Source organism: Artemia franciscana, chromosome 15 (genome assembly GCF_032884065.1).
Source record: "Artemia franciscana chromosome 15, ASM3288406v1, whole genome shotgun sequence".
Taxonomy (NCBI): Eukaryota; Metazoa; Arthropoda; class Branchiopoda; order Anostraca; family Artemiidae; genus Artemia; species Artemia franciscana.
This window is the reverse complement of record NC_088877.1, coordinates 5,597,263-5,611,209: the sequence shown is the minus strand read 5'-3', so window position 1 is coordinate 5,611,209 and position 13,947 is coordinate 5,597,263. Positions and strand designations below refer to the sequence as shown.

Genomic DNA, 13,947 nt, shown 5'->3' with positions numbered 1-13,947 from the left:
GCTAGATCTTTTCTATCTGGAGAAACACGTCTTTCCTCAATCTGATTTATTTATCTTTTTCAACTTTTTCAATCTTTCATTTAGTCTTTTGATTTCAGTCTTTTTCTTTATTTGTTATTTAATCACCATTCACAACAAAAGATGAGATCTTTGCCGATAGGAGAATTATTTCTGTTTCTGATGCTGACATTTTCTTAGATGGGGTCTGTCGTTAGTCCAATATGCTTTAAAAGTGTAAATAATTATGCCACAATGAGTGCCATCTGCGAGATGGCACTCATTTTTGAATAAATGAATCTGAATCTGAGAAAGGGATTCCGAATACAAGTACACCCATTCGAAAGCGAAGAGGGAATCTTGAAGTTCCTTTAGGATACACATTGATTGCTGAAGATCTTACACGAATCAGAAAGACTTAAAACATTATACAAGCAGAGGGTATGATCAGGGCTAGAGAAAATTACATAAGAAAAATGTCCTATAAAATCTCATTCGCGGCAATTTGATTTCGATTAAACGAAGACAACGATTAAAAAAACACAAAACACTTCATGAGTCAGTTTTTCCTCCCCCATGAGGATTTATCACATGTTGGTGGTGTACATCCTTTTTTGTTCAGTTTTTCACCACTTTTGAGCAAAAAATGACCATACACTCTTGTCCCTTGAATACACCTATCATTTAATTCAAAATTGTCATTAAAAGTAAATTACTACTGCAGAAATGATTCCTCAATAAAAAGGAAATTGGTTGGTTGTATCCACACTTCAGATTTTCAAAGCTTCACGCGATATACTGATGTTGATGATGAGGGGAAAGGGACTGCAACTTAAGCCATAGAATAAAAAATATCAATTCAGACATAATATTCAAATTCTATTCAAAAGAATGAAACTTGGTACAAAAGTCATTAAATATTTTTTCGTATTTCTGAAAAATTTACCAAGAAACTTACTAAATTTCAAAAATGATCAAAAATTTACTAAATTTGACCCCGATGTACTAAATTTACTAACTCGTGTCCGTTTTTACTAAATCTAGTAAAATTTAACTATATCTGGCAACACAGGATGCACTAATTGCCCATCCCAAAGGAGAATCATATTCTATTTAGAACAACAAATACACCGATACGATCTCTTTTACTCGAAGTGTTACTAAGCAACGCTTAAAATGGAGATTAAAGAACAAGAGGTTGTAGCCCCCTTATAACTTATATTTAGGTTAAACCCAAAAATGGGTCGAACGAAACGAACAGAAATTGGATATATAAAAAATGAGTGAAAACAGAAGTCACATTACAGATAACCAAAACTTTCATTTATTGTATGGAGGCCAAGAGCTATTGCCCCACGTCTTTTAAACTGAAGAATAAGTGCTTTCCCTATAGGCTACTTCGTGCATAAGTTTTCTAACGCAAGAGTAATGTCACAGAATCAAGGTCGTATCCAGGGTGGATTTAAGTCCACCCCTCTCCAAAATGTTTTTGTGTACCCCCCACCCCAATGAAAAATTTGTTGTGTAAAATATCCACCACCACCACCCCCCAGAAAAAATCCTGGATATGGCCCTAGACAGAAGTGTAATTGCTCTTATGAAAATGCCTCGAGAATATTCATATTTCCACAATTAGTGGGAATAGTTTTAATAATGTAATTTTAACTCAAATTTTGCTAGAGGTACTCAGCAAATCAGATATCTTCAATTGCATACTGGTTATATGTGCTACATTCATAACAGGGGGACAGTAAGCCATTGCTTCAACTTTATTGCAAAGAGTTGGTGACTGAAAAGGGAGCAACGGCCTTTGCCAAACGCAAAATGATTTTGGTTATTTTTCAAGTTTTAACATCCCTCTTTGCTTTCATTTTAAACTAATTTTTAATTTAAATCATTTAAAATTCAAACTTTGCGTACAATAGTGTCGATTCCCAACAATACAGAAGGGGGGAGGGAACTCTTCTCAATTTCATGATGATGTAATGACAAAATATTCTTTTTTAAATGAAACCCCCCATCTCTAGAGAAGGGGAGGTATTTTGTTTCTTTAAAAAGTAAAACAATATTTTTTAAGCCTAAGAGGTGGACGTATTTTTCAGGGTGTATTTATAGGGCCTTGAGATGAAGATGAGCACCGCCGGTGCGGACCTTAAGGGTCTAGTGCCGTTTCCCTTACCTTTATTTTACATATTTCTTAAACACTAAAAATTATTTTTTAAAATCTAGGGTCTGGTTGTCCCCTGTCCCCGCCTTAACAGGAGTCCTTGTTTGTATATTTTCAGGGGCAGTTACCTGGAGTTTGTCAAAAAGCTTGTTAATGGGTGATTGATCCTCATCTATGCCAGAGCCATCTTCATCATACAGAACAATATGCATATGTCTTGTTAGGGCAGTAGTTATTTCATCTGCAGATATAAGCCCATACCATCTAGCAGTAAGTACATGCTGATCCAAAAATGTGGTTTCATCGCGACAGTCGATTATAAGTAGGTAGTCCTGATTTGTCATATAAGGTGCATAGAAGCCATCGTAAAAAATATTGTGGAATTGGCGAGCAGATATGAGACCCGGTTTGTTGTCAAATTCGTCATCGATTGGAAGGAGTGCTAATTTTAGACCTTTAAGTTCTTCGTAAGAAGCTGTAAGAAAAAGTTGTATAAGCCTAATTAATTACTCTTGAGAAGCAAGTATGTTAAAAAACAATTTCTACTTCAAAATATGCAGAATAATTGCTGCCAACACGATTTGCATGCAGTATCGGTTTACTCTACCCCCAACCACCGTAATGTGTAAAAATATGGCCCCAAATTATATATTTCCATTATATCATTCCAACACCTATTACTCTTGTTTTTCTTATTATTCTTATTATTTTTCTTGTTATTCTTATTTTTCTTGTTGTTATTTTCCTTATTATAAGGAAAAGTCGTGGAAGTCGTGGCTGCCACGACTTCCTCAACCCTTGAGTTGTGATTTCCAAAAACATGACTAATAAATTTTCCTGGAAGTATTTAGAGTGCAGTAAATATTACTAGCAGCTAATTTCAGGGTTGCTAACTAATTGCTCTTCAAAGCCTTTCAACTAAACAGTTTGTATCTTCAATTAGTAGTAAATAAATAAGTCATTGAATTATTGAAGTACTTTAACAGCGGACTTTAACAAAGAAACGGAGATCAGCACCGCCGGTACGGACTGTAAAGTCTAATGCCGTATCCTTTTTTTTTCTTCTACTTTAACAGCAGATTTGAACTTTCATCGAAATGTTCTCGTGAACAGTAAGGGCATAAGCCGTACTATGGTTACCTCTTTCTGCTGTTATCTATTCTTTAATCGTCTTGATGGTTATAAGCGTCACCCCACCTAATGACTGAATATTTACAAGCAGAACAACATACTTCCCGTCAAACTAATCTTAAAAACCCCTCAGTTTTGAAGCAACAGTTATTGGCAGATGTTTTTTTGTCGACTGATTGTCGTTTTTTGGGTGGATATCCTTCAATTATCAAGTTGAAGCTTTCTGAGGTTGTTAAAAAGGGATAAAGAAACTAAAATCCTTTGTTATAACTGAACTAATATTACATTGACAACGGCACAGTACATTTTGCAAATGTACTTTGATTGTTTGCAAATATCATATCGGTTATTTTTTAATACAGATGACGCAGAAAGAATGTTGTTACAATCGGTTTCTAAATTGCTTTAAATCTTGTAAATTATCAACTTGATGGAAGGGATAAAACACTTCAGAACCATGGCTAATTACAGGAAAACCTAGATAGATAGTCTCTGCAATATGTAAGGCTGGCACAAAATTTTCAGAGTTGCGGAATAATGATTAATTTCACTTCTTAATTATAGACTATCCTCCATCCTAGGGTAGAATTAAACCCTTGACAAGGGCTTACATTTTTTGCAATTATTCTTTGATTGTTCGCAAATCTGTTGTCAAATATTTTTTAACACTGGTGGCGCAGCAAGACCATTTAATTCACCCTTTTTAGTTTATTAAGATTGCGAGGACAGCTTATTAGTTTATTAAGATTGTGAATGAAGCAAGAGATAAAACTTTTGAGAAGGTGACGGGAAATGAAGGACCCTCCGTGGTCTGTCCCTATCTACCCCTCCATCTTAAAAATCTCCATACCCCGTGGTCCTTTCGCCAGTTCTGGGTCCCTCCATGCCCCTGTGATTCTTTTTATTACCTTTAGATCCTCAATAACCAGTATGGCCCCTAGCCTGTGGCACTAAATACTCTATGGCAACTAAATAGCTAATTATTCTCCATTGGCTGTAACTCTAAATAACCCGTAGCACACTTAGTCCTGTGGATCATCGTGGTCCGTGGCTCATCATAAACCAGGGCAGTAGGTGATCCGTGGAACTCCATGTCCCGTGAGTCATCATGGCACGTGGCACTCCTTGAACCATGCCCCTCGACTCCCTCCCAAAGAACTGTATGATTTGTAATATGATTTTGGCCCTAAATGACCCCTCTCCCTCCAAAAAAACCCCACAAGAATAAACATCTAATTTTCCGAAACCCCCTGGACCTCCAATGCTCGTGTTCCCCTCCATAAAAAACCACAAAAATATTGACGATATTTGGTTCAAAATTAATTGGAACTTACTCCTGGTAACCCATTGCCCATGACCAGCACCCAGTCCCTCCCTCGTCTAAAAAGAGATCATTTTGAGAATTTTGGGTTGTAGTTTTCAGAAACAAGTTGCCCTCGTATCTCAGTTGGCATCTTAAGGCTAAAAAGTATATCTCGAGTAACTTTTGGAAAATGGAAATTTCAGACCCATAAGTATAAAATATATCTGGTTTTGTTGCTATTGTTAGATCGTCATAAGAAAGTTCGGTTTCAATCTTGAGATATAAAATACCCCCATGTCCAGTTGCATCTTATGGCTGAAAATTATTTTTCGAGTAACTTGCAGAACGTGAGCATTTAACACGCTTACGCTTAAAATATCTGTGATTTAATTACTATTGCAAGATCGTTCAAAGAAGCTAGGGTTTCAGTTTTGAGAAACAGAGTATCTTCATGCCTCAAGCGGCATCCTGTGGCTAAGAAATATATCGCGAGTAACTTTTGAATAATAGACATTTCAAATACATGAGCTTAAAATATGTTTGATTTTATTACTATTGTTATGTTGTCTTAAGAAACTTGGGTTTCAATATTAAGAAACAAGATACGTTCATGTCTCAAGTGGAACCTAATGGCTAAAAACTATGTCCCAAGACAGATGAAATTTTAGAACATAATCAAACAATGAAGAAAATTTTCGAAAATTCAGAAGCACGCAAACCGAATTTTCAAAGACAGAAACATGCAGACAGAAACTTGAAAAATCACAAAGAAAACGATAAAAACTCCAAATAACGAAGAAAACACACGAAGAGAATTTTTAAAATTTATTTTTGTCATCATACCTTAAATAAGACTTTTTTATAAGACCATACTGCCTTTTTATGAAGAACAAATAAAAGTTCATACAGGAATAAATTTGTTTATTAGACGGTGAAAACAGATACAAAAATAGGGATATTTTGACCAAAGACAACAGTAGTCGTCATGACCATAAAAACTAAAGCATTACAATTTAAACAAACGTATTTATACGGAAAAAAACAATTAGTTTAGGCTCACAAACAATTTCAGGTTCATTCGCTAGATTTGTCTGAGAGAGTTTATTTTCAGGGTTCATTTAAAATCTTGAGCTGTAAATTTTCCTTGTTGAATTTATCGTTTTTGATTTTCGTTGTTGAATTTAAGGTTAGGGAATTGATTGGTCACGTATCCCCAGATGCATGACATATTTTCGAGGTAATACCTTAAATTATGAATTTTCTAAGACCACGCTGTCTTTCAATGACGAACAAACAAAAGATCAAACGTGGGCAAGTCATTTTATAAAACAGTGAGAACTGACACAAAAATGTAGATGTTTCAACAACATGCACCAGTGGTTGTCATCAACAGAAATATTAAAGCATTATAATTAAGATAAACGTATTTATACAGAACAAAGTAATTACTTTTGGGTCACAAAAAATTTCCGGTTTATCCACAAGATCTGTATGAGAGATTTCATTATAAGAGTTCATTCAAAGTCTGGAGTTGTGTATTTTCTTCTTTACTATTGCCTAAATGTAAGTTGAATTTCTAATTAAGGTGGCACAAAGTTCTTTTTTCCAATTGCAAATGAAATGTTGTTGAATTTAAAGTTTTATGCTTGTTGGTCATATCTGCCATTATATATGACATATTTCTAGGTAACACCTTGATTTGGGTATATTTCCTAAAAGTCTTGTTCATTCAAAGTCTTGAGTTGTGTATTTTCTTCTTTACTATTGCCTAAATGTAAGTTGAATTTCTGATTAAGGTGGCAAAAACTTCTTTTTTCCAATTGTAAATGAAATGTTGTTGAATTTAAAAGTTTTATGCTTGATTGGTCATGTCTGCCCTTATATATGACGTATTTTCTAGGTAACACCTTGATTTGGGTATATTTTCTAAGACCCTACTGCTGTTCTATAGCAAACAAATAAAAGTTGAAATGGGAGTAAGTACTTTTACTAGTCAGTTAAAACAGATACAAAAAATGTAGATATGTTGATCACAAACCCTATTGGCCGTCATCAATAGAAAAACTAAATCATTACGATTAAAACAAATGTATTCACACAGATCAAAATAATCACTTTGGGGTGATAAAGAGTTTCCGTTTCGTTCTGTAGATCTTTCTGATAGAGGTTAGGATTGAAATATACACCTGTGGCACCAGTGGTCGAAATATACAATTCCTTTAATCTGTTTTCACTGTTATGTTGGCAAAACTCATGAACATAATAAAATAGTGAACTGGATTCTCAAAAAGTAAAAACAAACGAAATTTTCAAAAAGTAATAAACTTGCAAGACAAATTATCGAAGACAAAAATAGTGAACCGTAGCTAGAAAAATCAGAAACATGCGAAGAAAATTTCAAAATTCAAAACAGACTTAAAATTTTCGACAAGTCTGAAATACACGAATGTAATTTTCTGAAAATTGGAAACAAGCGAACCAAATTTTCAAAAAGGTAAGAAAAATGTGACGAGAGATTAAAAAAACAAGCAGAAGAGCAAAAGAATTGCCGAAAGCAAGAACATGAGAAGAGAAATTAAAAAATCAAGAACTTGAAAAGTAGCTTGAAACAGTCTAAAACACGAAAACAGAACTTCCAAAAAGTAAGAAACAGGTAAATGGAATTTTTAAGAATTCAGATACATGCGAGAAGAAATAGGAAAAACTCAAATACAAACGAGCAGAATTTTCAAAAGTCATATTTATCTAAGTTAAATTTGAAGCATATTAAATTGGGTTAAACGTTCCATGTTTGCTTCTTAAACATGCACATATAGTTTCAAAAAGTCAGTTTTAAAAACAAAGTTAAAAAACAGCGAACATAATCAAACAGTGGAAAGAATCTGAATACAGTCAAGATACGCTTCTAAATTTTTTCAATTGAAGACACGTAAGTGAATGAATTTGACCTAAATATTCAAAAATTTTGGAATTTTTGAATTTTCTCTTCGTTCGTATCCAAGCTTTTGAAAAATTGGCTCTCATTTTTGAATTTGAAAATTCTATTTGCGGGTTTCTGACATAATGAAAATTTTTTAAGCGTGTTTTGAAATTTTGATAAAAAATTTTTTATGTTTCTGACTTCTTCAAGTTTCTGTTCCGATGAATCTAAAAATTTGCAAAATGAATTTATATGTATCTGACTAAAAATTTTGTAAGCGTGTATCAACTTTTTGAAAATCCTTTTCATCCTTTGGTAATGTTCATGTGTTTGTCTGAAATTTTTAAAACTCCGCTCCTGCGATTTCGGAGCCAAAATGGAGGGATAACTAATCTAAAATAGTCGAATTAGTCAACATAAAATAAAATAAAATAGTCAACAGCTAACTTAACTTAAACTAACCATTTAAAAATTTTGCTCTTATTTTTTATAGTGATTGAAGTCTCTATTCATATGTATTGAGTTTCCAGAAGATTTATTCGCTTGCTTCATACCTTTTGAGATTTCCAATCCTATGTTTCTGACTTTTTTGAACATTCAGTTCGCATTTTTCTTACAGTTAAAAATTCTGTTCGCGTTTCTTAGATTTAATTTTTCCTCGGGTAGTTCTGACTTAGTGGAAATTTTTTCGCAATTTCTGACTTTTAAAACATTCTGTTTGTTTGTTCCTGACATTCTGAAAATTTTATACGGAATCTTTGACTTTTGAAATTTTGGTTCACTGTTTAATTGCGTTTATGTGCTTTCTGAGTTTTTTGAAAACTCTAGTTGCATGTTTTTAAAGCTAATATTGATAAATGTCTGTTAAAAACTAGTTTGTTAGCAAGAAACCTAGGTAATTCTGACTTTTTCGAACTTTGTTTATGTAGTTTTGAGTTTCTAAGTTTCTTGTCACCAATTCTCAGACTTTTTAAAATTCTGTTTGCGTGTTTACTTCTTTTTGAGAGTTATGTTCACGCGTTTGACTTTTTTGAAATTTCCTGCTATTACATCTGAATTTTTCAACTTTATTTTTAATTTTTTAGGATTTTTTAGTTACGTTTCTGAATTATTAGTTACGTTTATGAGTTATTGAAAGTTCTGTTTCCGTGTTTTGGCATGTTTTCTATTTACTTGTTTCTAACTTTGTTAAGTTTGATTCTTGTGTTTCTGATTTGAATTTTTTTAGCGTATTTTGAAATTTTGAAAATTATTTTCGTGTGTCTCTAACTTCATCCAGATATCGTTCACCTTTTTCTGACTTATTATAAGTTTGATTTGCGTATTTCTGACTTTTTGAAGAGCTTCAAATCGTGTTATAGCTTTTTGAAAAGTCTCTTCCCCGTTTTAATTTGTTCACACATTTGTCTGACTTTTTTCAAACTAGGTACCAGTGTGTCAATAGCTAACGTGAGGGGATAATTTACCAAGATTAAAATAGTTAATAGCTAACTTTGGTAAATCTTGACTTTTGAAAATTTTGTTTGTATGTATTTGAGTTTTTAAGCTTATATTCGTATATCTGACTTGTCCAAAATTATGTTTGTATGTTTCTTACTTTTCGAGAGTTTCGTTGACGTTTTTTAAATTTTATAAAATTATATTCCTGTCTTCATGACTTTAGCATAATTATGTTCGCACATTTCTCAAGTTTTAAAGTTACTGTTTTTATCTCCCTGACTTTTGAAAATTAGGTTCACCCGTTCCTTAGTTATTGCAAAATCTGTTCTCGTACTTTTTTTAGTTTCTGAATTTTTGAAATTTAGTTTTTGTTTCCGACTTAATATTCTATTGGTGTATTTCTTACCTGTTAAAAATTCTACAAGCGTGTTTCGATATTTTGAAGGTTCTCTTTGTTTGTGTCTAACTTTTTCAAGTTTCTATCCACGTGTTTCTAACATTTTGAAAATGCAGTTTGTGTGTTTTGACTTTTTTTAAACTTTTGTAAGCACATTTCAACCATTTGAAAATTCTCTTCACCGATTGATTAGGTGTAATTTCATTTGCTTTTTGAAAATAGTGTTAGTGTCTTTTAAAGGATAACATGGGAATATTTAACCTAGGTTAAAATAATTAGAATTTAAGTTAGGTTAGGCTGGCTTTTGGAAGATTGTTTTCGTTTTCCGTTTTTGAGTTTTCTAGTTTTTCCAATTCCAATTCGTATGTTGCTGCTTTTTTCGTGAATTCTCTTGATTTGTTTCTTGGTTTTGAAAATTTTTGAAAGGGCATGGTTAGACCCCGCGCTATGAGGGGGATCATGGCATGGGTTAATTTTTTTAAGTAGGGGAGGAATCGAGGGAAAGTGCAACATAGGGTCATTCCATATTCGTCATATGCTGGAAGTTTCATGATTGTTTTAAAGGGTCAGTTTCGCAAAAAAATCTAGTCATCTTACAATTGTAACAAGACAAATTAACAAATTAATTGGTCTTACTACGTTATCCGTATCTAAAAATGATCGGTGACAGATTTGAAAACTATCAAAGGAAATGGGAACTTCTTGGGAGGGTGTAAAGAGGGAGGCTTTAAATAGATTAGGTTGGAGGAGGAGCGTGCGTAGCTGTGTTGGCCTTAGGTGGCTTGGTACTGCAGTGAGTTAGTAGTAGTAGTAGTAGTAGTAGTAGTAGTAGAGTTTGTTTGCAAAAGAATATGCCCTTGTCAAAATGAAATCGATTGGGTTAAGGAAGAGGATTTAAATTCCTTTATTCCTTTCGTAAACCCAGAAAGTATGATCTCGATGAACAAAAGATATCCACCAACAAAAAGATACTGAATTGACAAATACACCTGCCAATAACTATTAATTCAATATTAAGGGATTAGTAACATTAATATGATAAAAAATATACCCAATATTGATCTGATAGTACAGATTGAGGTATTAGGCAGGGGCATCCGTACTAACTCTTAATACAACATTGGAATAGATGGTAGCAACAGAAGACCACATTGCTAATGTCTATTCCCGTACTCCTCTTAAGCTAAAGTTTCTTTTTCTGCAGGATTAACAGAAAAAACTTTACTTTCAATAAAGAGTGGGAGAAAGTCACATTTCCTTCACATACATGGTAGTTTCTGTCTTTTCAAATCTGAATTTCAGCATTGGAGCCTCACTGGAAGTAAAGATAGGCACAGAGGGTGTACTATTGAAACTACTATCTCCTCACGATGCTACTGAACCCCTGGGTATTATGCAATACTACATTATATTTATTTTTTATGTAATTGTATAGTAAACCTTATTGTTACGTAATACGGAATTTTTGCTTACTTATGCAAATGTTTTCTTTAGGATTTGGGTGATTGTTACGTAATAGACGAAAGGTTGTATATTTTCGAAAAAATTTTCTTAATGATATCTTTGGTTGTACCGCAATAGGACTTGTTAGAGTTTCGAATTCACTAATCAAGTGAGGAAGTCCCGATTGTACAAAAATTGAACGTTGTAAAATATCTACATTTGAAGATGACCTAATTTTACGTGACTTGTTTCGGTTCCAGTGGACCTTTATAATCCAGAAAACAAACATGGTTTAAAGATGAATGACTCATGATATTTAAGACCTTACGTTTCACCCAACTCAGTTTTGAAAAAGAGCTCTGTTTATCAATATTATTCTTGGCATATTCCTTAGTAATGGAAGCTTTTACTATATTAAATACTGAAGGCACCCTCAATGGCAAAATAATGACTATTGTGTTTTCCTTGAATCTTGTCTAGAGTCAAAAGATCTGTTTGTAATATGTACATTGGGAAAAAGGCTTTAGTTTTTTTTATAAATACTACCGCAAACTCTATGATTTCGATGAAGACTGTTGCTGGTATCACTCTGTAAATACTCTTTAGCTAGATTTTTTTCAACTCCGTTGAATCGAACAAGTGCGGTGGGAGAACTTAAACTTCCCACTTAACCAATATTTTCATAAACACGTTTCAAAACTTGAGCCATTTTGAACGGAAAAGTGGTTTGAAGTCTTCGCAACCCTTTTGCATACTAATAGGTGAAATGACAATATTAAGACGCCTTCGCTTGACGCCTTTTGAATCATTACCACATTTTGCGTGCTAGCATTTTCCGAAAAAGATTTAAAACATCTTTCGCTATTTCTCCATAATCCTTTCATCAATTTAAAATGCGGCAATTAACAATAATACTTTTTTGGAAAGTTTGATGACTCTAAAAACTTATAAAATGACTATGAAATGATTCAAATTTTTACAATTTGCAATTAAATCTTATACCAAATCAACTAGATTTTAACTCTTGATATGGATTATAACTTTACTCTTTTTTCATCAATTTTTACGTGTTCATTTTTTGTGAAATAGGTCAAGAGTCTTTTACTTTGCTCACGATACGATCAAGGCATTAGGTTTACTACACTTGTTAAATCCTTAGGGAAATGTTCCTCTTGTTTTGGCGGTGGTGGTAGTGCTGGCGGTGAATTTTGAGATTGAGATTGATCAATGGCATTCACTTTGAGCGGTTTTTCACGGTATGTGTAATAATTGTCAACACGTCAAAGAGCATTTCGAACCAAATATAATTTTTCATCGTCGGCAATTGTCTCACTGCTACTATATTTATCAAGATTATGTTCAAAGTGTTCTGTTGGTTAAAAAGCAAGTTCTGTTGGAGTCAATTTGTAAGATTTGTTCATTTTTCTACAGAGTACTGTTTACACGTACCGCGATAATTGGCAATAAAAGTGAAAAAAAACTACAGCCCGCTTGAACAAGCCGTTTTGTTTTGAAATATTTTCTGTTATCTTACAAGCCTAAGTGCGTACAAGGGAACTATGTTGATTTTTTTGCTGCTGAACTACATCTGGGAGTGAAAATTGCCTTCAGTTAAATTTAAGCAAAGCTCAGATAGGATAATCCTGAATTACGAAAAAATCACGAACATCTCCGATATAGTAAATACAATTCAGGGCAAGTGTCCTCAGACATTTGCTCTGATAAAAAAGATTGAGGAGAAAAACAGTTACGAAGACTTTTCATAATGAGATCGACTAGTTAATGGCTCTAACATCTTCTGAGACCATTCTTCAATGGATTCAGCTAAATCACAAATAATCAAAAACGAGTTGATTCAATAGTATTAAACACAGCGAAACACCGCATGAATTTTATCTCTGTTGCAATAGTATTTATTTTATCATAGGAATCTTGGCAGACACAAAAGCAATAACAGATATTTTTCAGTTTTAAAAAATTATTATGATTTTGTATTATTTTCGTTCAAAGTTTTATTTTGCCAGACATTGATAGACTGCTGAGAAATGATCTGAATGGAGTTTTGAATTGATACATATTACTCATCTTGCTTTAAGAAAAACTAACCAAACCTAACCTCAATCTGTTTAATAAGTACCGAAATAAATGCACTATAAATTAAAAAAAAATAAAAACATAAGGACTTGGGAATTAAACAACACTCAAAATACTAGAACATATTTACAGAGGCAAATAAAATAGTCAATTGGGCATTAAAAAAGCACTTAGAAATAGACACCCCCCGGATGGTTAGGTGGCCGGAAGATGCAATGGCAAATGCAGCCGTCCAATTCTGAGCCCAGACGGGAGCAAGCCGGTGGCCATAGCGTTGTTGGTGAAATAATAGTATAATATTAATCACTTTTATGATAGAATGACTCCGCCTTGCGCAAAAAATAAATAAATAAAACATTAATATAATGTTTATATCTTTATATATAACATAATTATATATAACATAATAATGTTTATAAAAAATTAAAAAAAAACGGACCCTACTCCCACCAACTATTAAAATTTCTCCAGACTAAGAATCTGTGTAATTTGTACACATACGTCTAGATCTAAAGTAAGGTAGTAGCCGTGTGGTAATACTTTCACACCGTCCGTGTGCACACAGACTTTGGCTGATATGGATGACAAGGCAATTTCTAAACTCTAACTGTCTAGTTTTGGTATTTTTAAGGGCGAATTGTCATAACCTTCAATCTTGGAATTAAATTATGCTCTACACAGTTTCTATAAGAAAAATGTCAAATTTTTCTTTAAATAGTGTCTAGGAACTCCATTGCAGACTTTTTATATCCTAATTATGCGTTTACACACAGTAAAATTTCGGACCTGCAAGCACACCTTTGGGATCCATGTCGCTCCCCACCTCGGCCTTATAAAATAAATCTTGTTTGGGGCCTGGCACTTCATTAGTTCCTGATAAATGGACTCGTTCCAGTTATTATAGTCATTCAAGAGCTAATGTGCTCACCATTTTTCAAATCGTCCAACGGATGGTCTGTTTTACCTAATAACAGGAAGAATCAGTGTCTCATAATACACTTCATTTTGCATCTCCTAGGGCCATTGTAGCTTGTAACAAAATTCCGACATAAGTT

At 33.4% G+C, this 13,947-nt stretch overlaps 1 protein-coding gene across 1 annotated transcript in view; it reads right to left on the bottom strand.

Annotated features, from left to right (window-relative positions):
* Positions 1-13,947, bottom strand: part of LOC136035972 (serine/threonine/tyrosine-interacting-like protein 1) — a 62,443-nt gene that overhangs the window by 26,189 nt on the left and 22,307 nt on the right. Inside the window, exon 2 of the mRNA XM_065717871.1 lies at positions 2,293-2,639. Coding sequence (XP_065573943.1) covers positions 2,293-2,639 — 347 coding nt within the window. The remainder of the gene's footprint in view (positions 1-2,292; positions 2,640-13,947) is intronic.